General features: G+C 39.5%; 1 protein-coding gene across 4 annotated transcripts in view; it reads left to right on the forward strand.

Moving 5' to 3' along the window:
- The window catches only part of elfn1a (extracellular leucine-rich repeat and fibronectin type III domain containing 1a), a 77,028-nt gene extending 72,673 nt beyond the window's left edge, over positions 1-4,355 (forward strand). For all 4 annotated transcript variants that reach the window (XM_039825386.1, XM_039825387.1, XM_039825385.1 and 1 more), the window contains one exon: positions 1,410-4,355. In XM_039825386.1, the coding sequence (XP_039681320.1) occupies positions 1,778-4,144 (2,367 nt within the window). In that variant the 5' untranslated portion in view covers positions 1,410-1,777 and the 3' untranslated portion in view covers positions 4,145-4,355. The remainder of the gene's footprint in view (positions 1-1,409) is intronic.
- The last annotated feature ends 19,065 nt before the right edge of the window (positions 4,356-23,420 follow it).

Below are 23,420 nucleotides of genomic sequence, written 5' to 3' on the forward strand. Positions count from 1 at the left end.
TATCAGATAACAAATTCCATTTCTACACAAACATCGTCCAACCTGCAATTGAGTACAAACATCCCCTTGCTGCATTTTAAAAATTATTATTGGTGATTTCAGTCAAGCACTACCTCATATTTGAGCAGCAGGCGGCATTATATTATTTTTTTCATTTTATTTTTTCATGTCAGTAGCCATACGTTGACCCATTAACAATTAAAATGCTGTTGAAGGCTGTAATAATGTGATTTAGTGATGGTAGAGAATACGGTTGGGCTCTGAATCCATCTACTGAAAGAACTATAATCACTATACTTTAAAGCAACGCTATAACTTTTGAAAGATAGCACATTTATCCTTTTCAAAATTAGAAGTTGAACACATAACAGGGGTGTGTTTTATTGCTTAAGTTCAATACACTTAGGTTTTACTGCTACAACCTTAATTGGTCTGGTATAACCACCAGTAGCTCAGAGTGGCTAATGTTAGCAAACATTTGATAGATATCCCTGTGTAACTGACAAAGGGTCAGTTTGCTGACTGTAGGACTCTTCTTTACTCGTGCTATTGTTACCATATATTTTTGTTTATTTAGTATATATATCATTATCCTGTAATTGTCACTTGTATCGAGAGTGGCTGCTGTTCAGCTAAAATTACATAGGATTGCTTTGTATGAAATGCAAAGCATTTGCATAAACTGTTATTATAACTGGTATTAGCTATTGTATGAGACTGCATAAACAATAAAACCAGATGATGGGTTCAAAAGCAAATGGTCTAAGGATGTCATATGCTGTATTTTGTATTTGAGAAGCAAGATTAACAAGAAAAGAACATCATAAAAGAAAATATTTTTGGGGGATTTTCTTTCTGCAGTGGCCTCTGCAGATTAGAGAGCAAGAATGTTCCCATTTTTACAACCATGGCTCCCTTTGCAAACGAACTTAATTTAATTTAGGATGATCCAGTAATGACACCATAGGCTCTTTTCTGTTGTTTGTTTCTGAATCAGTGCACAAAAGTATTTCAATTTATGCATGAAAGGTTTTCAGAGGAAAATCCTAAATACATTGATCCAAAGTGTAATTTCATGTCGTGTTGTATAATTGATGTAATGCAGCTTCTTAACATTGTTGCGTCTGACAGTCCTCAGGTTAATGGTGTGAAAACAGGGACCTGCCTTTCCCAACCTGTCAAATGGTAATTGGCCAATGGTTTCCTCAAATTGCAGTCTGCCACAGGGACTGCAAACACCTCTTAAATTGTACAAAATAATTGGTGGGACATAAACAAGGAGGGCATGCTGTAAACATGAATCCTGGGCTTTGAATGCAAAATTTCATTACCAACATATGCAGTAGAAGTAAATTTCTTATCCTGATAAAATGTAATTCATGTCAACTATGTGTTCTTGTCTTTTGCAGGTTATTCCTCCGTGCACATAAAGAAGAAAGGAAGACAGGGGCAGAAACAATAAGATGAGACCATTTAATGATGGTAACCTCTAAGAAGAAAAGCACAAGCCAACCTGAGACGGTGAAATATCTTTTAAGCATTACCACAACTTCACTGCAGGCAAACCTCAATGAAAGAAACTCAGTGTAAGGGCAGATTCTTAAAAAATGTTTTGATTGGTACATGGGGACAATACCATCCATCAATGAGAAGGAGACAAATAAAAGGATTGTTTCTGGCCCGGAGAACAGTTGAACAACCAGCTGATTTTCCAGGATTGTCTCAGCTCCACTGAAAACACAGTAGTATCACCTCTCTCATTTTTTTGGCCCTGTACATGACTCTTAGAAAAGCACCAATGGCCTGCAGCTCAGGCATGGTAATGAGTGCCTTGTTTTGGTCTGTAGCCATTGTATATTTGACTCATATTGGCAGAGTCAGTGGAGACTGCTGGTTAATTGAGGGGGAAAAGGGCTTTGTATGGCTTGCAATTTGTAGCCAAAATCAACCACCTTATGAGGCCATCCCACAGCATATCAACAGCACCATTGTGGACCTTCGTCTGAATGAAAACAAAATCAAAAGTATCCATTATTCTGCCCTTAGTCGCTTTGCCAACTTGACCTACCTGAACCTAACAAAGAATGAAATCTCCTACATAGATGATGGGGCCTTTTCTGCTCAGTTTAACTTACAAGTCCTTCAAATGGGCTTCAACAAGTTGCGGAATCTGACAGAGGGCATCCTCAGAGGTTTAGGAAAGCTGCAGTACCTCTACCTCCAGGCCAACCTGATTGAGACTGTGACACCCAATGCCTTTTGGGAATGCCCCAACATTGAGAACATTGACCTCTCCATGAACCGAATCCAGCAGTTAGACGGGTCCACGTTTACAAGTTTGACTAAACTAACCACCTGCGAGCTGTACACCAACCCTTTCAACTGCTCTTGTGAATTATTTGGTTTTGTCAAATGGCTCACCGTTTTCCCAAACAGGACGAATGAGCGGATGGTCTGCGACTCCCCACCTGATGTCTCTGGTTATAGTTTATTGAGCCAGAATCCAAACAATCCAAAATATAAAAATGCGCTTCACATGCTCACCACTGTGTGTACTGAGGACTATGTGACTCCATTTATTTCTGTGCCCATTGAGCCCACAACACCTGTGCCAGACTCCACACTCTGTGGGCTGGAAGATTGTCCCTCAGGCACGGAACCAGAAGACATTACCATCAGTACAACCTACAATGATGTGGAAGGAAACCTTCTGATGAAACTGAAGCAAGTATCAAATACAGGTGCTATCATCACGGTTCAGATTCCTCACCCCTACAAAAAGATGTACATCCTGGTTCAGTACAACAACAGCTTTTTCACAGATATTCAAAACCTGAAAGATATAAAGGAGGACATTGAACTAAAAACCCTTAAACCACACACTAACTACACATACTGTGTTGCTTCGATACGTAATTCTCTAAGACACAACCACACTTGTCTGACACTCACTACTGGTCCTTGGAATGGAAAGGATAGAGTTGTAAACAATGCAACTGCTACTCACTACATTATGACAATCTTGGGCTGCCTCTTTAGCATGGTCATTTTTCTGGGTGTGGTCTACTATTGCTTGCGAAGAAAGCGTCAGCAAGATGAAAAGCACAAAAAAACAGGTAGCCTGAAGAAAAATATAATAGAACTCAAATACGGACAAGAACTGGAGGGAGCGACTATTTCTCGAATGTCGCAGAAGCAGCTGTTGGCCGGGGAGAGCATGGCACGTATGCCGTACTTACCATCTGCAGCTGAAATGGAGCAGTACAAATTTCAAGAGATAAGTGATACTCCTAAAATGATGAAAGGAAATTACATGGAGGTGCGAAGCATGGACCACCATGAACGCAGGGAGTGTGACATGGGAATGGCTGGGAATAGCCAGGGGTCAGTGGCAGAGATTTCAACCATTGCAAAAGAGGTGGATAAGGTCAATCAGATAATTAACAATTGTATAGACGCTCTAAAGTCAGAATCCACATCTTTTCAAGGGAAATCTGGAGCAGTCTCCACTGCAGAGCCCCAGCTCGTACTAATATCAGAACACCCACAGAGTAAATCTGGCCTTCTTTCCCCAGCGTATACGGACAGCTATCACCACTCTCTGCAGAGGCATCGGACCTCTGATGTCTCGCCAAAGAGGCCCAGCACTGCCACAGGAGGGCCCATGCGAAGTCCCAGGCCTTATCGCTCTGAATCCAAGTACATAGAGAAAACCTCCCCAACAGGAGAGACCATGCTCACTGTAACACCTGCTGCCGCCATCCTGAGGGCTGAGGCAGAGAAGATCCGTCATTATGACCACCGGCACTCATATCCCGATGCTCAGATAGAGGAGCTTGAAAGACCTGACAGCCACAAGTCCTCCATGTTGGAGCCTCTCACTCACTCCCGCAGCAGAGACTTAGCATATTCCCAGCTGTCATCTCAGTATCACAATCTAAGCTACTCCTCCAGTCCCGAATACTACTGCAAACCTTCACACAGCATCTGGGAGCGATTCAAACTCCACCGAAAACGGCACAAAGATGAGGAATACATGGCTGCGGGCCATGCACTGCGTAAGAAAGTCCAGTTTGCAAAGGATGAGGACCTGCATGATATTTTAGACTACTGGAAAGGTGTATCATCCCAACAGAAGTCATAACCTCTTTAGGGGTTTTAAAATGGACCACACATTGCAGAAAAGACACAAGAACCTCATCTGACAATTGAATCAATGGAAACTTCCATATTATAATCAACTACTCACTCACATTCTCTTTTGACTGTGAGTAAAATGGGGTAAAGAGTATTTAAATTTGTAATATTATGTAAAGCATTCATCGGGAAAACTTTTATCTATTAAAGAGAAAATATATTGCAAATTAATAATATATATATATATATATATATATATATATATATATATATATATATATATATATATATATGGATTATAGGTTTTTGGGTATCGCATGGCCAAGTCCTGTGACAGTGGATTTGCTGTTGTGTAATATTAAACTACTATATGAAGATATGTCTACTGAAACCTCAATATTCTTTTGAGGAATTATCTGGACCCTTCATTCAAAATTAACTTTTTCTTTTCTTTCCTCCCTGCATATATTTCATTAAACAAAAACTATGTACAGATATGGGTATCTATATTTGCAATGTTTGCTGTGTAAATTGTAAATGGATAAGTATTAGTGGATGAATCAGGTTCATCAAATGAAGCACTGTTCATTTAGAGTTAACTTGTTGCTGAAGAACGGCCACTTTAAACCTGTCTGAACATTTGTCATTTTAACCGTCACCGCCTGTTTTTTTAATTCTTTTTTTTTTTTAAGCTTTTACATGCATTTAAAAGATACAGAAGATTCAGTTTTAATGTCCCCTTTTTCACACAAAACAGTATTTTGCAGTATATTACATGCTGAAATGAAAGTCTCAATCATCTGTTTCATGAACCATCATTTGTATCTTTAGTACCAAAGTAGAAAAGCTGAAATGTTTACAATATTCCTGCACGGTCTGGGAATCGTAACAACATACAGTAGTAGGTCCATGTTGACTTTCTTTCCATTTTTTATTGTATCAGTTACTAAGTGAAAACATTGGGAAACAATAATATCCACATACAGGATATGGTATTGAAAGCCTACTCACTAACATTTTAAAGGGAAGGCAGCTGTACTTTGTCACCTGTTGTTTAGGTAGAGACAGCTGTTGTTTCCTGCAGGAGAGCCCGATGGATGAATGTAACAGATACATATTCTAATCTGTCTATGGCAGCTTTTATGTAAGGAAATATTTATTTAATGCTATTAACGAGTGTGTTTTTTTCCTTTGCTTCAATATTTCTTCCAGTGTATTATATTGCATAATGTCTGATCCGATAAATGCAGGAAAGTTGTTTGTTGTTTGGATGGGCCTTGTTGCTTGCTGAGAGGTTTCATTTTATTTTCAACTGCTAGGCTGTTAAATCTTTTTGTATATTATAAAAGCTACGTACCAGACAATAATCAACGTGCTAGAGTAAAATTTAAGAATGTGAAACTGAATCCTCTGACTTACTGGCTGTGAATTTGTATATCATGACTTTTTTTGAGTAAATATCAACGCTTTGTCTTTGTAAGATGTTTTTATAACTTATTCCAAACAGGCTCATGATGACTCATTGCATATTCATGAATATGTGTTGTTTTAAAAAGCAAAAAACAGCTATTTAAGGGTTAGGCAGTTATGCCTCACATAGGAATGTTAGGACTTTGCGTGGAAATAAATATTAAACATTTCGATATACTGTACATAAATGAAAAGCAGGACAGACATACTCTGCGTTGAGGTGAGGATCAGAGTCTGCAATATGATAGCAGGGCTGACCTGAGGGAATGAATTTGTCTGGTGACATGTTTTTTTCATCAACTCTTTGCCATTAGTCATTCAGTATGTAAGAATAACTGCAGGCATTAGTTAACCCATTTGTATTTTTTCTGTGTCACAATTCTGCGTCCATTTCATGTAAGTGTGTCATGACGCTTATATTATTCATTGATGTGAAATGAAGCATTCATGAGCCTGATGTGAATGTGTTATGTAAGAACCTTATGAAGTGTTAACTTGGTTGTCTGACTTAATATTTCAACCGCCTTAAGATTTTGGGATATGTGTACAAGTGTAAATTTCCTTTTGTTTCATTTCAATGTTGAAACTGTTGACGAGTCTCCATTTGTTGTTATTTTTTGTAAAAGCGTTTCAGTATCTTCTGAGAGCTGTCAGGTTTCTAGTTAATTTAGTTATTTAGCAACATGTTTTTATACTGCATATTGTAGCACTGTGTATAAAAAGAGTGTTGATAAAACCTTTGAAAAGATCAACAATTGTTCAAGTGCATCAAAACAAACAAGAGCACAAAATATGTTTTTTTTATTTTATTTCTTAATACTATGTTATCTGCTTTCAGACAAAGTACTGTGAAATAAAGTTAAGGGTGCACATACAGTTACACCAGCATCTTTATTATGACTTCTGGCCAGAATCACTTTAAGGCTGATATAACAGCCATTGAGCACTGGATCCGTGTAACCGCATAACGTTCATTCTCCGTCGCGGCTGCCAGCGACAGTGTGCTGCCATCGACAGTGTGCTGCCATTCTAGCCGGTGTGGAAATGTCCACTGGCTCTGGCTCTGCAATACGAATGTCTCGCCTACCGCTTCTTTTTCACTCTGCTATTTATGAATTTGATACATAAACACCATGTTTGAACATTAGTTAGGGATAGTCCGAAGGATGATGTTCGACGGACATTGTGTTGTCACAACAAACATCATGATTCCACACCACATGCCATGAGTGATTCTCATTCAAAGAACGTCACAATTGATAAGATGACAGACATCTTTTTATTCTTAAAAGCAGGTTTTGTGCCCATATGATTTCAGTTTCAGTTTGGATGACAGTCAGAGTGACAGAATAGACAGATAGGCCTATTACAGACATGCAGCAAGAGAGGACTGGGAGCAAGATGCCTGAATATTAATCCATTCATATCAATTTTGAATTTAAAAGACATCATCCCCATCCCCCAACAACAATGTCAGCATCCATCATGATGTTTCACTGTGGACATCGTCATATGCCAATTCGGTAGATATCGCAAAACCCTACTAATAGTCATTACCAGCTGCTGTGCTGCAGCAGAGTCTGACAAAACAAACAAAAGTGCAGGCTAACGACAACAGCTGTGCTGTGTGATCAGCTATATTGCCATTTAAAATGAGTGATGAGTTAGACCTACTAGACGTGTCCAGACCGCCATGCTATTTTTTTCATCAATGTACAAATGTATGCAGAAAGGTGCTCCATAATCTAAATCAAATCATCTACACTACAGAACTGACTTCAGTAGAAACCTGTTCTTAAGTAATTAGGACCCATTTTTTGCAGCACACATTAAGACTGTGACTTTGCAAGTGGATATTTTTTCACCATCCACTTGTGATTTTGTAGTTTATCATGACGTCACGCGCTATAATGGGCCTGGAGTGCACTAAAGATAAATTTTATTGCAATTCAGGTAAGTTGGTAATGGTGCACCAATATAGACCTCGACAAAAATCACGTCATCTCCTTTCATGTACACTATGCCTGCCAGCCTCATTTGAGATAAACTCTTCAACCAGCAGACATGTTTCCATGTTCACACCATGTCACATGTTTTAATGTGATTGGGATATAATGAGTGTTCAGCTCTAGTACTAAACAGGATAAAGAGCTTATTCTTACAAAAATACCTTATATTGTCTGAACCCATGGTAATTTTCTTGTTCCAGTAGAGAACTGTCCAAACAGACAACATGGTGCAGTTTAGTGGTGACATTTCTATTGATAAAATTTTATTAAATTTTTTCAGGTATTGAAAACATTAAATGTAAATGTCTACCTCTGAAAATCGAAGTGTCTTTCCTCGCCATTTTACACCCATCATACAGGGAGAAAAGGAGCCGAAAAACATTTTTCTCCACTCAGAGTAGCCTTAATAGATCATTACACACAATGGTGCCGCATGTTGCAAGAGCTCTGCTATTGTCATGAATGCACAGTTGCAACTATGACAGAAGGTAAAAGGCTTCTTTTGAAAGTTTTTTTTCGTAATGTTCTCACTCCCACCTTTCACTAAAAGCAAAAGTCCAGGCCCATTCACAGAGTCAAAATCACAATTTTAAAGATTCTATGCGTTTCCTCGTCCATTTATGCTTTCAAGAAGCATATGAGCAGTAAGTATCTGCAAGGGTTGCTGATTATTAGTAGAGGCAAGTAAACAAGCCAAGGTACATGTCTAGACTGCATTCAAAATCACAGGAGCAGATCAAAGCTGTATTTTTTTATGTTGTTTGAAGGTCCAACTGTCTCACTTAGTTCACTTAAATTTTTTGTCCTCAACAAACCACAGCCATTTAATTATCTCGATAAACAACAACAGTTCAGTAAATGAAGCTAAAAGGAGTATATCCTTTCTAAAAATGCAATAGAATTCAACAAGAAAGCAATAACCATATTGCTTTACTTTGCTTGACTCACTTCTGCCATCAATAGCGTTGTTTACAGTGCTGCTTTTTCTGCCTTTCTATTGCAATTTGCTTGTTTGGCTAGCCTGGAGGGAAATGAAGGGGAGAGACTGTGGAAGGCGTGGACTTGGAACAGAGGTTAGCATTGAGGCGGAAATTACAGACACAACTCCTCACATGATCTTTGTATAGCAGAAGTAGAGCTGAATCGACTTCTAGGAGTGGAAAGTTTTACAGCTCAGAATTTCCCATGTTTATTGTTGTTTGCCAGTTTATGATGACGATTTTTTTGTTTGGCCCTTTGCTGCGTTCATGCCACCTGGGAATAACAGCGGCCGCCCCGTGATTACGTTGTTTTTCCGACTGCCAGCATTCACATGGTCGGCATGCATGTTCTTCTTCTTCTGTTATATTGGCGTTTGGCATAACAACTTGTTGCATGACTGCCACCAACGGTTGGCCGTAGCCTAGAGCATCAGGTGTGGGAAAACATGGAGGCCACAATTACAAAAGATTAGCTGCTGTTTTCTTATACGAGCATACAAACAGCACATAGCCAGGGGTGTGTTTGTGTTATCTGCAGGACAACGAACGGGAAAGGACACGGATAAGGTGTTGTTTTTTTATACACGGGCCTATTTATGAATAATTTGAAACATGTTATGTCTGTGTATGTTTCTTGGCAGAGGCATTTGTCCACAATAAACAGTTAATTGTCATTGAAATATTTTCAGTGAACCAAAGTCGCCAACATCAAACGTCAGTTGTCGACAACACGTCACCAACTGGGAAACTCGGTTAGCAAAATCTAGCCCGAGTTTCCCACCTCTGATTCCCACAGGAAGTGACGTAAATGATGACGTTTTCACTGGAATTTTTTTTTTCGATGTCTATGAACGCAGCACATGTTCCATCCGCTAACATGAAGGCGGCGGGATTTAAGATCTAAACTGCAGCCAACCACCGAGGGGCGATCTACATGTTTGGCTTCACTTTTACAGTCATGCATCAACACCTGAGATGAATAAAGAAACATGAAATTTAAGGAGGGAGCCCTATTATGAAGTTTTCAACTCCTCTGACCACACCAATACCAATGAAACTTGAATTGAGCATAATTTGCTAAATGGCAGCTTAATATGATTCATAAATGTTCGAAATGCCCTGCTCCCTATCAAATAACCAAGTGAGTATTTATTTTGTATAGGAAATAATGAATGTGAGAACTGGTGAGTGATTTCAGACTCCAACATGTCACAGTTGAGAAAACAGGGCGCAGTATACTGATCACAGAACTGGGGCTTTACCCAAGGGTTTATGTAGATCCTGAACTAACAAATATTTTAGGGGACACAGCATAACAGCTAGATAATAATGAAAAAAAAGATCAGCCTAATCCCGAACACATTTGTTTATGTTGTTTCTGGTTTTCTTCCCTGGAAGAGTGACATTGTGAAAAGACTAAAGATTATGTCCATATAGTCAAAGTGGAATACAAACCACAAATGTGACTTTTATTTCATGACATTTCTTCCCTGTAAGAAAGATTGCTTTTTGAACATAAACACCCTGCCTGTCATCCCTTCCGCAAAGTTTAGCGATGGAGACCCTCTATCCATGGACATGGCACACACAGTGCATTAATCAGCTGTCAGCAGAGCATGACTATAGCTCAGAGTTTAAAGTATTTTAGAAGAGGAAACACCAAAAAGTTCCCTGCTCTTGTCAAATTCAATGTCTAACTAGATAGGGGTGACCAGCTGTGAAGAAGAGAGGCTCTACAGTTGGGCTATTAAATGAGATCTGCACGGAGATCAAAGCTCAAATAGCAGGTGTAATTAACAAATCAAACTCGTATAAAGCTGCTTTAGAGGGTGATCAAACAAGCTAATAACATTTCCAGCACGGACAGTGACCAAAACCTGCCTTGCAAATGAAATTTCAAAATATATTTCAATATGACAATCAATTTAGTCGTTGCTTTGCATTCAGCAGTAACATTGTTACATGTAGCTAACTGTGTGAAGTGCTTCCTGCTGTGTGCTTATGCCCCAAGAAAGAGCATTATGAATGAATCTTTCATGGTTTTACCAAGGGGTGTTGAAGCCTGTGATCTATAAGCACCTTCATGTTGATGGGCTGAAACTCCTCAGTCTTGTTAAAAGGAGATTTATGCTGATGGATGATTCCGACGAGCCGGAAAGACCCAGGACCAGCTCATTAATACACGGCACAGCAGCTCGAGACAAGAGCTCCAGTGATCGCCAAGCAGAGCAAGTGAATGATCCTTCAAATGAGTGCTGTGCAGAGGCAGGTCACAGGGACCACCAGTCAATACTACTGGCAGGGAAGAGAAGAAGAACTGCCGAGCACATCACATGTTGGAGCAGGAGAGACCCAACGGCTCATTAGGATATGAAAGTCAGAGCAAATCAAAGCGTCTTCACACACTAGAAAATATAAGACGTGTGCCCACACGGGTCATATGACTTTTGTTCCCGGAACTTTTGCTTCTGGCGATAATGAGCCTGCCTGTCTCATCCCCACAGGTACGGTCTTCTTCTTTTTTTCCTCTCTTCTTCCAAACACAGACTTCTCTGATCAAAGCAGAGTACAAACGATAGGAGGCTGAGCAAAAAAATAAATAAATCAATAGTTTCATTCTTGAGAAAGATAAAAAGCTTTTAGGCTTTAATTATGTCCTCCTCGTAGCTTTATGAATTTGCTTACCACTCTATTCAGTGGTGAGGACTCCCTTGAACACACTTCCAATAGACTATCACTTCATTTCCTTTTACCACATTTAAAGGAGTATGTCAATTATTTTCCTGTATTAAACACTGGGAATCTAAAATACTTGGAAAAAAAGAAAGTTATTTTTATTTTGCTGTGCTTATAAACAATGTGGAATTGATTAGTAGCCCATTCAATAAAATCAAAATTTAAACATTAATAAAGCCAGTGAGAAACATTTTACTTAAAACTTAAAGCTTACTTGCACTAAGTCAGCGAACAGGCAAGTGTAAATATTGTGTTTGTATTGGTCTATGTAAAAATATTGAGTGAATAAAACAATAGGTCTTTGATTATAAAAGACCTTTTGGCCCGTTACAGTAGGAAAAGCACAGGTGTAAATAATAACATTAATGAGGACTGAATTCAGCTTAGCTTCAGGGTCCTGATATTGTGCATGCTGGCTCACTGTAACACAGTGATGGCTTACTGGGAAACTCGAATAGAACAGAACCATCTTTTTTTTTTTTTTACTTTTTATTTAAACATTTTAATCATTATACATAACGTTTCCTGACAGCAATATAAATGTAATAAACAAATGACAGGCAAAATAAGTTACAATCAGAGTACAAATAAATTAAAATAAATAAGTAAATATGAAGCAAAATAGAACTAAGTGCGTAAAAAAGTAGTAAAAAGGTAGATTAAATAAAATTAGAATAGCAATAATAATAATAATGGTAACAGCAACAATAACAACAGGCAGAGAGGTAGATATCTGTAAATAATAGCTAAGCAAAAAAAAAAAAAAAAAAAAAAGGAATTTAGATAGGTATCCCTTCCCAACAGTATTGTATCATATCATCCCATCCATCAGACCCTCAGATACCTTGAAACACAAGTCCATCTTTGCACAAAAGTGTCCATAGTCAGCTGTAGACTTGCCGTCATTTGCTCCATCCTGTATACATTTTTCAGTCTCTGGACCCATTGACCTATTGTTGGCGATTTTACATCCCTCCAGTTCACTGTAATCATTTTCTTTGCTACTAATAAAAGAATCCTAAGTATATATCGCTGATCTGTATTATATAGATCTGTAGGTATGGCTCCCAGCAAAAACAACATTGGTTCTGGAGTGATATCTATCTCTGAAATAATATCAATTTCCTTTTTAACATCATCCCAAAATCCTTGTATTGATGGACAGTCCCAAAAAATATGTGTGGTGTCTCCAATAGTTCCACATTTTCGCCAACATAAAGCCACGTTGGGGTTTTTCACAAATGAAGAGATGATAAAGGGAGTATTAAAAAATCTGATCTTTACCTTCCAGTCAAATTCTTTCCACAGTTGGCTACTAATTCCCTTATGACAACTTGTCCATATGTCCATCCATGTAGAATCTTCAATTATAACATTCAATTCTAATTCCCATTTTTCCTTGATGTAGTTTGTGCTTTGTGAGGTGCCAGCCGTTAACCTTTTATATATATTAGATATGCGTTTTTTTGTTGGGAAATGCCTCTCCAGAACACTAATAAAGTACTCTTCTATTTCATTTGGGTTTTTGCTGAGCAGCTCCCTTTCCTTATGGCTTGTGATATAATGTCTTATCTGGAGGTATCTATACAAATCATTTGATGGGAGGCCAAATTGTTCTTGAAGTTGAGGGAATGATTTGAATTCTGTTTCTTTAAAAAGTTGATTAATTGTACAGAGACCTTTATTGGCCCACCTTCTAAACCCCCGCTATCCCAACACGGAAGGTGGGAATTCTATATTTCCTACTATCAACATGGCCCTTGAGATCGTCTCCGGTCCCCTGAGCATTTTTTTCACTGTTGTCCAGACTTTTAAAGTGTGTTTTATCCATTCGTTCTTTATTTTGATTTTTTTGACAGACTTTATATCAATAAATGGTAGTACTGATAAAGGACGGCCCCTAACAGAGTCTTGCTCTATCTGAGTCCATATTGCTTCCCGGTCATTTCCGATCCATGCCACTATTGCATTTATCTGTGCAGCCCAATAATAATTTTTAAGGTTTGGCAAGCCTAGACCTCCCTTGTCTTTGGGTAAATGAAGGGTTACCCTCGGTCTCTTCTTTTGCCAAATAAATGTTGAGATTAATTTGTCCAACATGTTTAAAGTGGAAGCAGGTACTCTTACAGGAAGTGATTGAAACAAAAAAAGAAGTCTTGGTAGTAGGTTCATTTTTACGGTTTCTACTCTGCCAATTAAAGAAAGGGGAAGGACCTCCCAACGTGTCACATCATTTTTTATTTGTTTAATTAATTTGTTGTAATTTGCCTCAAACAATTGAACGGGGTTGGGTGTAATAATAATTCCCAAATACCTAAATCCTTGTTTGGACCAGCGAAAAGAGACCTTGTTATTTAATTGTGTAGGCCAAGTACCTGAGATCATCATAGCTTCTGATTTATTTTCATTAATTTTGTATCCAGACACTGACCCATATTCCTGCAGGCATTTCATAAGCGCAGGGATGGAAAGAAGTGGATTTTTAACAAAAAGTAAAATATCATCTGCGAATAAAGCTATTTTATGGATTGACCCCCCTTCGTCCTCTATCCCTTGAATCTGCATATTCTGGCGTATCGCCTCTGCCAAAGATTCAACACTAAGAGCAAATAAAATGGGTGATAGCGAATCCCCTTGTCTCACACCCCGCTCGATCCTGAAAAAACTAGAACAGTGACCATTAACTCTAACTTTGGAGCTGGGCTCCTTATACAATAGGTTGATCCAAGCCACAAATTCTTTCCCAAAGCCCATTTCCATCAGTGTCTGCCTCAGAAATACCCAGTCGACTCGATCAAATGCCTTCTCTGCGTCTAAGCTGAGAAGCATCGACGCTTGTTTGTCTCCTGCCGCTATTGCCTGCAGGTTCAGGGTTCTCCTTATGTTATTTGTTCCTTGACGTCCTAGTATGAATCCTGTTTGATCTGGTTGAATTAATTTCTTTATATATTTTTGGATTCTAGTAGCCATTATAGAAGTCAGGATTTTATAATCTACACAAAGTAAACTTATTGGGCGATAGCTGGTGCATTGTATGGGGTCCTTCCCCTCCTTATGTATGACTGTTAATATGGCTTCTGACCATGAAATTGGGGGGTCTCCTGATGTTAGAACATAATTATATAATTTATATAATATGGGAGTGAGCTCATTCACAAAGATTTTATAGTATTCTCCAGAAAAACCATCTGTTCCGGGCGTTTTGTTGTTTTTTAACTTGGTGATGGTTTCTCTAATTTCGCTCTCTGTGATAGGCTTTATTAAGAGTTCTGCTTCCTCACTTGATAGTTTGTTGATTTTAAGGGGTCTCAAAAACTCTGTAATTTTCTCTTCCTTAAATTCTAGTTCTTCAGCCCTATATAGCTGTTTATAATATGTAGCAAATGAGTCTGATATTTTAGTGGGATCGGTCTCAACCTGGTTAGTTCCAGGGTTCCTGATCTTGGGAACTGCCGACTAATTTGGGCTTTTCTGGAGTTGAAAAGCCAGTAACCTACTAGCTTTATTCCCCATTTCATAATATTTTCTATTAGTATATCTGAGAGCTCCCTCTGCCTTATATGTCAGAGCCTCATCCAGTTGTTTTCTAATTTCCTTTAACTTTTTAAGAGTATCTTCCTGTCCAAATTGTTTATGTTCCCTTGTTAATTTTTTTATTTCAGTTTCCAATCCTTGTTGTTTTGCCGAGGGCCTTTGTTTCTTTATTCTAGATCCTATAGAAATAATCTTTCCTCTCATCGTTGGCCTTACTGGCATCCCATACAACTGAGGGGGAGACACTACCATCGTCATTCACAGTGAAATACTCAGTTAGAGCTCCTTGTATTTCTTGCCTGATGTTCGTATCTGTTAGTAGTGAGACATTAAGTCTCCAGTGTCTAAAGTGGTTGTTTACCCCTAAATTAATTTTCATGGTCACAGGGCCGTGGTCTGAGATAGTGACTGGCTCAATTGTACTTTCTTTAATTCTATATAGTTCCGTTTTTGATATGCAAAAGAGGTCTATCCTCGAATAACTCCCATGCACTTGAGACATAAAAGTGAAATCTCTCTCATTTGGGTGGAGCGCTCGCGCCAAACATCTACAAGGCCTAGTTCCTTCATCATATCTAATAGCCCCTTAGACATTTTAGATTGAGATTTTCTTATTGCAGGTAACCTGTCCAATTTTGAATCCAGAGTGCAGTTTAGATCGCCCCCCACTAGTATAATACCCTCACTTTTATCTGCTAGTAGAGTTGCAACTTTTTTGATAAAGTATGGGCAATCTTCATTTGGGGCATACACATTAAGTATGGTTATCTTTATTCCCCCAATTGTGCCTATCACCATAACATACCGGCCTTCATCGTCTTGAAAGATTTTCTCATTGTTGTAGTACACTGATTTATTAAATAGTATAGCAACCCCTCTCTTCTTTTTCCTCCCATATGATGCACTATAGACCTGATCCACCCACTCTCTCTTTAGCTGGCAAGTGCTCAGTCTCAGACAGGTGTGTTTCCTGAATTAAAGCAACAGAGCAGTGAAACCTATTTAATTGTCCTAAAATCTTTTTCCTTTTGATCGGATTATTAATTCCCCTTATATTATAAGTTATAAAATTCAACTCAGCCATGGACTTCGTACTCTTACAATATTGCTCCCTACCTGTTTACACTTGGATGTCAAAAATAATCTAATCATTAACAAAACAGTGCCTGTAACATGTGTCAGGAAAAACAGAAAACAAAAAACATTGTATATAACACAGAACTGAACTTCCATCTCATCAACCTGACGCAGCAGGTGAACTGTGGCTGCACCAGGTCCCCGGTGGTATTGGGGCAGAGAGGTGTGACCTACCCTCTCTGTGGGAAAAAGCACACACAGTGCAAGTGTGACCAATATTACACTAACATGTAAAAAAGGTCCGGGTGAGTGTATACCACTCATGTACTCCAGCATATCCTCCTTCTGGACTCTCTAACACATTACCTTATGATGTGACAACAATATGTTATTTATATATATGTTAATGGCACTTATGGTATTCCTATAGGTCCGTTATAACCTTACCACTGGTTTAGTTGAAACAAACTTCTTATCCATCTTAGTGGTAGATTCCCTTTAGTCTCCCTCCTGAAGGAGGGCCCTGAGATCAGCTGGTGACAAAAACGCTGCCTTCTTTCTCCTCTCTTGGCTCCTCCATCCATCCTTCAGCTCCTCCTCGATGCGCTCCCTCTCCCCACAGCGCACGTCGACTCCCAGCTCCTTCAGCAGCAGCGCGGCACTCGTTAGTGATGCGAAGGTCTTCTCCCCGGTGTTCAGCTTCACTCTCAATTGTGCTGGGTACAGACACCTCGCCTGTATGTCCATCTTTTTAAGCTGTTTGATAACTTCTCGAACCCTCATCCGTTTCTGCTGAAGATCGGGGGAGTAGTCCTGGTCAAAGTAGATCCGCTTACCCTGAAAGAGGACCGGTCCCTGGCTCCATGCCTGCCTTATGACTGTGTCCTTCACCGCAGCATCCAGAAATCTCACTATAATCGATCTTGGTGAAGCTGTGGCATCTTTAGGTTTGGCCACCAGTGACCGATGTGCCCTTTCAATCTTAATGTCCAGGTCTGGTGGCAGTTTAAGCTCCTTCTGAAGTAGGTCTTTAGCAAATCCAGCCATATCTTTCCCTTCACTGCCCTCCGGGATTTGAAAGATCCTGATATTGTTTCGTCTCAGTCTGTTTTGGAGGTCATCACATTTTGCCGATAGGTCGATATCCCGGTGTAGCAGGTACCTCAGCGCCCTGCGATGTCGCATCTCCGCATCCTCGGCCGCACCGACTCTCTCCTCCAGTCCTCCCATTCTTTCTTCGTGTTCCGCCAGCTGGTCCTTTATGTCCGAAATAGTTTGTTCCACCCGGCTAAGGGCCAGTTGAGTGTGTCGGTGTGTGTCTTGTTTTCTTTTTTCGGAGTTTTTTAACTCCTCCAGTATCGTTGAGTCTGACTGACACGTGTTGCTACTAGCCTTTGTTTTGCTAGTTGGGCTCGGTTGATTCGGCTTATTATCATCTTTTCCCCGTGAGGGGTCTGGTTTTTCCTGTCTCCTTTGACCAGCGGAGGAACTCATGTTTCATAAATCTATCTTTTACGTTTCAGCGTCAAAATATTGTAGTTGTCACTCTTATCTTTAATTTTGTCCAGCGGAGCTAACTTACGGTGCTGCAAGCATAACCATGTCGTCACCGGAAGTCCAGAACAGAACCATCTTTAACATTATTAGGAACACCTGTGCTTTTCCTGCTATGACAAGTCAAATTGCATTGCTGTGAAAAAGGCCTCAATGAACGAATAAACAATAACAATCTCCAGTATAAAGGAAATTTAAAAAAAAGCGTATTATCTGAGAACCACATACAACCTATCCATCTTTATTAGATGTCTCTCACATGTGCTAAAAGTAGTACTATGCAGCAGAGCATGAAAAATGCATCAGAGATTTTGACGTAACCTAATAAGGGAACATTTCGGATTTCACTGAGGGACTAAATAATTTTGTTTTGAGGGCCGTGTATGCTGAGAAGTTAAGATGCATTATCATTCGGGGAATGAATTCTCTGTGTTGAGTGAAATGATGTCCTGCTGCTGTGCTGTGTTGTCAATGTGTCACTACAAGATCCTGACACTGAGATTTCTTTCTGTCACACTTTGTTGGTGCTTTTGTCTCAGCTGGGAATTCACTATAGCTATGTCCTCCGTGTGATGTCTTTTAATCTCAAAACGCTGCAATCACAGAGGCTGTTCTTTTTCCTGGGGAACGCGTTTCTGATTGCTGAGGCACTTGTTATTTCCTGGATGAGGCTCCGATGCATACTACAGTCTTCTAATCTGTCCAGCAATCAAAGTCTCTGGAAGCTGTCACTGATTGCCTTGATATGTACATTATTTCAGAAGATGCCTAAAAAATGTCACTGTCAATGAAAGGCACTTTGGCCTATAACCTTCATCAATGTATGTCCATTGTCTACTAGCATCTCATGTCACTAAAGAATATATATATATATATATATATATATATATATATATATATATATATATATATATATATATATATATATATATATATAATACACACATACACACACACAACACACACACACACACACACACACACACACACATAACCCAAATTGATTTTCATTGCTCTGGCATGAAGATAAAAACACACTAGCCGCCAATTAAAGAAAGTTGTTGTTGGTAGTGGTAATAGCAAGTCAACCTTTATCTGTAGGAGTTATTAGTTGTTCTGAATAATGTTTTTTTTAGAATGATCAACTCTGAAAGTTGCAGCCTTTGACATGTGAAATGACTGTGGTGCACAAGAGAATGCAATTAGTCAGAGGCTTCATGATTTTGAAAAGCTTAGATTGCAATCCATTAAGAAGTGGCCTTTCCCATCATACGCTAAAAACATTTTGAGAATTCTCGGAATACTTGACTCTTTGGTGCATTATTTTCTCTCTTTAGTGAAAACCAATTCTCTATATCCCAGTTATATTGCGTGTTTAATCACAGAAAAAGAAGGAAGCACCATGATTTTCATTAGCAGGAGCTCTCACGCTGCTTCATATTCTGCACAAACTCTAACTACTCCTGTTTATCCTTCTTTCTTTCTGAACGTATGAATCTGAGCATTCATCAGAGTGCGATGGCAACAAGAACTGATACATTACGAAGTGAAGAAGTTGATGAACATGAATGGAACATCTGCACAGAATCAAAATGAGCATGTACTACTCACAAGCAACTGTTAGTTTTCCATGCCCACAGGTCAAATGGGGTTAGAGTCTATCCTAGCATGCACTGGGCAGAAGACTTAGATACACACTATGAAATGAGCAAATACTCAAATGATCCTGCAGTTAAGATTGCATTGCACTTGTATATTTACATTTTAGGACTAAAGACTGTGTCACTGCTTTGTCACTGCAACAGAAACTAGTTTTGAAGGGTGAAGTGTGAAAAAACAAGTGATTATTACAAATGAACCTCCTCTCCTCCTTCTACTAAGCAACAACACTCTGGCTGCATAGAGAATGAGATGCATCAGACCAGGGAATGGTGTGTTAGTATGCATTGTGACTGAAATTAAGCTTTGTTCTTCATTTTACACCCTTAGCATGCATAGAAGACTGAATTCTATGGAAAAAGCTCTTGTAGGTGGCCGTGCATGAATTCATTACTTCTAGTAAAAGCATTAACAGAGATCCCAACATTTGTGTTGTATAAAGAAAAGGGGCTCTAGGTTTCTATCTAACAGAAAGGTTCCAAAATAAATGCTGATGTGGAATCAAAGCAGGAAAATTAATGGATTATCTAGGGATTTGCACCTTTTTATACTATTTATTGATTGATAGTGGGACAAAAGTCAAGTTTCACAGTATGATAATTAGTTGTATTGTGTCTGTGTATGTTCTCAGCGTGTCTGCATGTTTTTTTCCTGCGGATGCTCTGGTTTCCTCCCACAGTCCAAAGACATGCAGGTCAGGGGAAGGAAATTTTAAATTGCCTGTAGGTGTGTACTAGCCCTGAGAAAGACTGGTGACCTCTCCAGCAGTGTACCTTGCCTCTCACCCAATGCATGCTGGGATAGACTCCAGACCCCCACAACCCTGAGTAAAACGAGTCCGTACGGACAGATGGAGAGCCATCTGAAATATCTGAAATGAAAATTATTTTAGAATAATTTGTTCTTTCATCATACGAGAATCTTGTAGAACCTGTTAACATCTAAATAGTTATTTTCTATAATTATCTATAATAGTTATCAGGTTTGAGGAATAACATTTAAAAGCCTCAAAAGGGAATTTATGTATAAATAATGCATTTTTGGAAAACCTTTTAAATGACGTGTGGATCCAGAAAGTAACTCATTCATTGATTCAATCAATCAATAATTCATCCAGTTTACCTATCAGGCCCCTGTGGCTGTTGTCAAAGTTTGAAAATAATAATAAACCAGGATGATCCTCTGTCAACCTCTGCAGCTCTGTAACACACCTTCTCATTCAATGCGTTTCCTTTATTTTCATGACTATTTACATTGTAGGTTCTCACTGAAGGCATCAAAACTATGAATGAACACATGTGGAATTATGTACTTAACAAAAAAGTGTGAAATAACTGAAAACATGTCTTATATTCTAGTTTCTTCAAAGTAGCCACCCTTGCTCTGATTACTGCTTTGCACACTCTTGGCATTCTCTTGATGAGCTTCAAGAGGTAGTCACCTGAAATGGTTTTCCAACAGTCTTGAAGGAGTTCCCAGAGATGCTTAGCACTTGTTGGCCCTTTTGCCTTCACTCTGCGGTCCAGCTCACCCAAAACCATCTTGATTGGGTTCAGGTCCGGTGACTGTGGAGGCCAGGTCATCTGGCGCAGCACTCCATCACTCTCCTTCTTGGTCAAATAACCCTTACACAGCCTGGAGGTGTGTTTGGGGCCATTGTCCTGCTGAAAAATAAATGACGGTCCAACTAAACGCAAACCGGATGGGATGGCATGTCGCTGCAGGATGCTGTGGTAGCCATGCTGGTTCAGTATGCCTTCAATTTTGAATAAATCCCCAACAGTGTCACCAGCAAAGCACCCCCACACCATCACACCTCCTCCTCCATGCTTCACGGTGGGCAACCAGGCATGTAAAATCCATCCGTTCACCTTTTCTGCGTCGCACAAAGACACAGCGGTTGGAACCAAAGATCTCAAATTTGGACTCATCAGACCAAAGCACAGATTTCCACTGGTCTAATGTCCATTCCTTGTGTTTCTTGGCCCAAACAAATCTCTTCTGCTTGTTGCCTCTCCTTAGCAGTGGTTTCCTAGCAGCTATTTGACCATGAAGGTCTGATTCCCGCAGTCTCATCTTAACAGTTGTTCTAGAGATGTGTCTGCTGCTAGAACTCTGTGTGGCATTCATCTGGTCTCTAATCTGAGCTGTTGTTAACTTGCGATTTCTGAGGCTGGGGACTCGGATGAACTTATCCTCAGCAGCAGAGGTGACTCCTGGTCTTCCTTTCCTGGGGTGGTACTCATGTGAGCCAGTTTCGTTGTAGCACTTGATGGTTTTTGCGACTGAACTTGGGGACACATTCAAAGTTTTTGCAATTTTCCGGACTGACTGACCTTCATTTGTTAAAGTAATGATGGCCACTCGTTTCTCTTTACTTAGCTGATTGGTTCTTGCCATAATATGAATTCTAACAGTTGTCCAATAGGGATGTCGGCTGTGTATCAACCTGACTTTTGCACAACACAACTGATGGTCCCAACCCCATTAATAAGGGAAAAAATTCCACTAATTAACCCTGACAAGGCACACCTGTGAAGTGAAAACCATTTCAGGTGACTACCTCATGAAGCTCATTGAGAGAACACTACTTTGAGGAATCTAAAATATAAGACATGTTTTCAGTTATTTCACACTTTTTTGTTAAGTACATACAGTGCCTTGCGAAAGTATTCGGCCCCCTTGAACGTTTCGACCTTTTGCCACATTTCAGGCCTCAAACATAAAGATATAAAACTGTAATTTTTTGTGAAGAATCAACAACAAGTGGGTCCCAATTATGAAGTGGAACGAAATTCATTGACTATTTCAAACTTCTTTAACAAATAAAAAACTGAAAAAGTGAGCGTGCAAAATTATTCAGCCCCTTTACTTTCAGTGCAGCAAACTCTCTCCAGAAGTTCAGTGAGGATCTCTGAATGATCCAATGTTGACCTAAATGACTAATGATGATAAATAGAATCCAGCTGTGTGTAATCAAGTCTCCGTATAAATGCACCTGCTCTGTGATAGTCTCAGAGGTCCGTTAAAGTGCCAGAGAGCATCATGAAGAACAAGGAACACACCAGGCAGGTCCGAGATACTGTTGTGGAGAATTTTAAAGCCGGATTTGGATACAAAAGATTTCCCAAGCTTTAAACATCCCAAGGAGCACTGTGCAAGCGATAATATTGAAATGGAAGGAGTATCAGACCACTACAAATCTACGAAGACCCGGCCGTCCCTCTAAACTTTCAGCTCATACAATGAGAAGACTGATCAGAGATGCAGCCAAGAGGCCCATGATCACTCTGGATGAACTGCAGAGATCTATAGCTGAGGTGGGAGACTCTGTCCATAGGACAACAATCAGTCGTATACTGCACAAATCTGGCCTTTATGGAAGAGTGGCAAGAAGAAAGCCATTTCTTAAAGATATCCATAAAAAGTGTCGTTTAAAGTTTGCCAAAAGCCACCTGGGAGACACACCAAACATGTGGAAGAAGGTGCTGTGGTTAGATGAAACCAAAATCGAACTTTTTGGCAACAATGCAAAACGTTATGTTTGGCGTAAAAGCAACACAGCTCATCACCCTGAACACACCATCCCCACTGTCAAACATGGTGGTGGCAGCATCATGGTTTGGGCCTGCTTTTCTTCAGCAGGGACAGGGAAGATGGTTAAAATTGATGGGAAGATGGATGGAGCGAAATACAGGACCATTCTGGAAGAAAACCTGATGGACTCTGCAAAAGACCTGAGACTGGGACGGAGATTTGTCTTCCAACAAGACAATGATCCAAAACATAAAGCAAAATCTACAATGGAATGGTTCACAAATAAACATATCCAGGTGTTAGAATGGCCAAGTCAAAGTCCAGACCTGAATCCAATCGAGAATCTGTGGAAAGAACTGAAAACTGCTGTTCACAAACGCTCTCCATCCAACCTCACTGAGCTCGAGCTGTTTTGCAAGGAGGAATGGGCAAAAATGTCAGTCTCTCGATGTGCAAAACTGATAGAGACATACCCCAAGCGACTTACAGCTGTAATCGCAGCAAAAGGTGGCGCTACAAAGTATTAACTTAAGGGGGCTGAATAATTTTGCACGCCCAATATTTCAGTTTTTTATTTGTTTAAAAGGTTTGAAATATCCAATAAATTTCGTTCCACTTCATGATTGTGTCCCACTTGTTGTTGATTCTTCACAAAAAATTACAGTTTTATATCTTTATGTTTGAGGCCTGAAATGTGGCAAAAGGTCGAAAAGTTCAAGGGGGCCGA

Source organism: Perca fluviatilis, chromosome 15 (genome assembly GCF_010015445.1).
Source record: "Perca fluviatilis chromosome 15, GENO_Pfluv_1.0, whole genome shotgun sequence".
Lineage (NCBI taxonomy): Eukaryota > Metazoa > Chordata > Actinopteri > Perciformes > Percidae > Perca > Perca fluviatilis.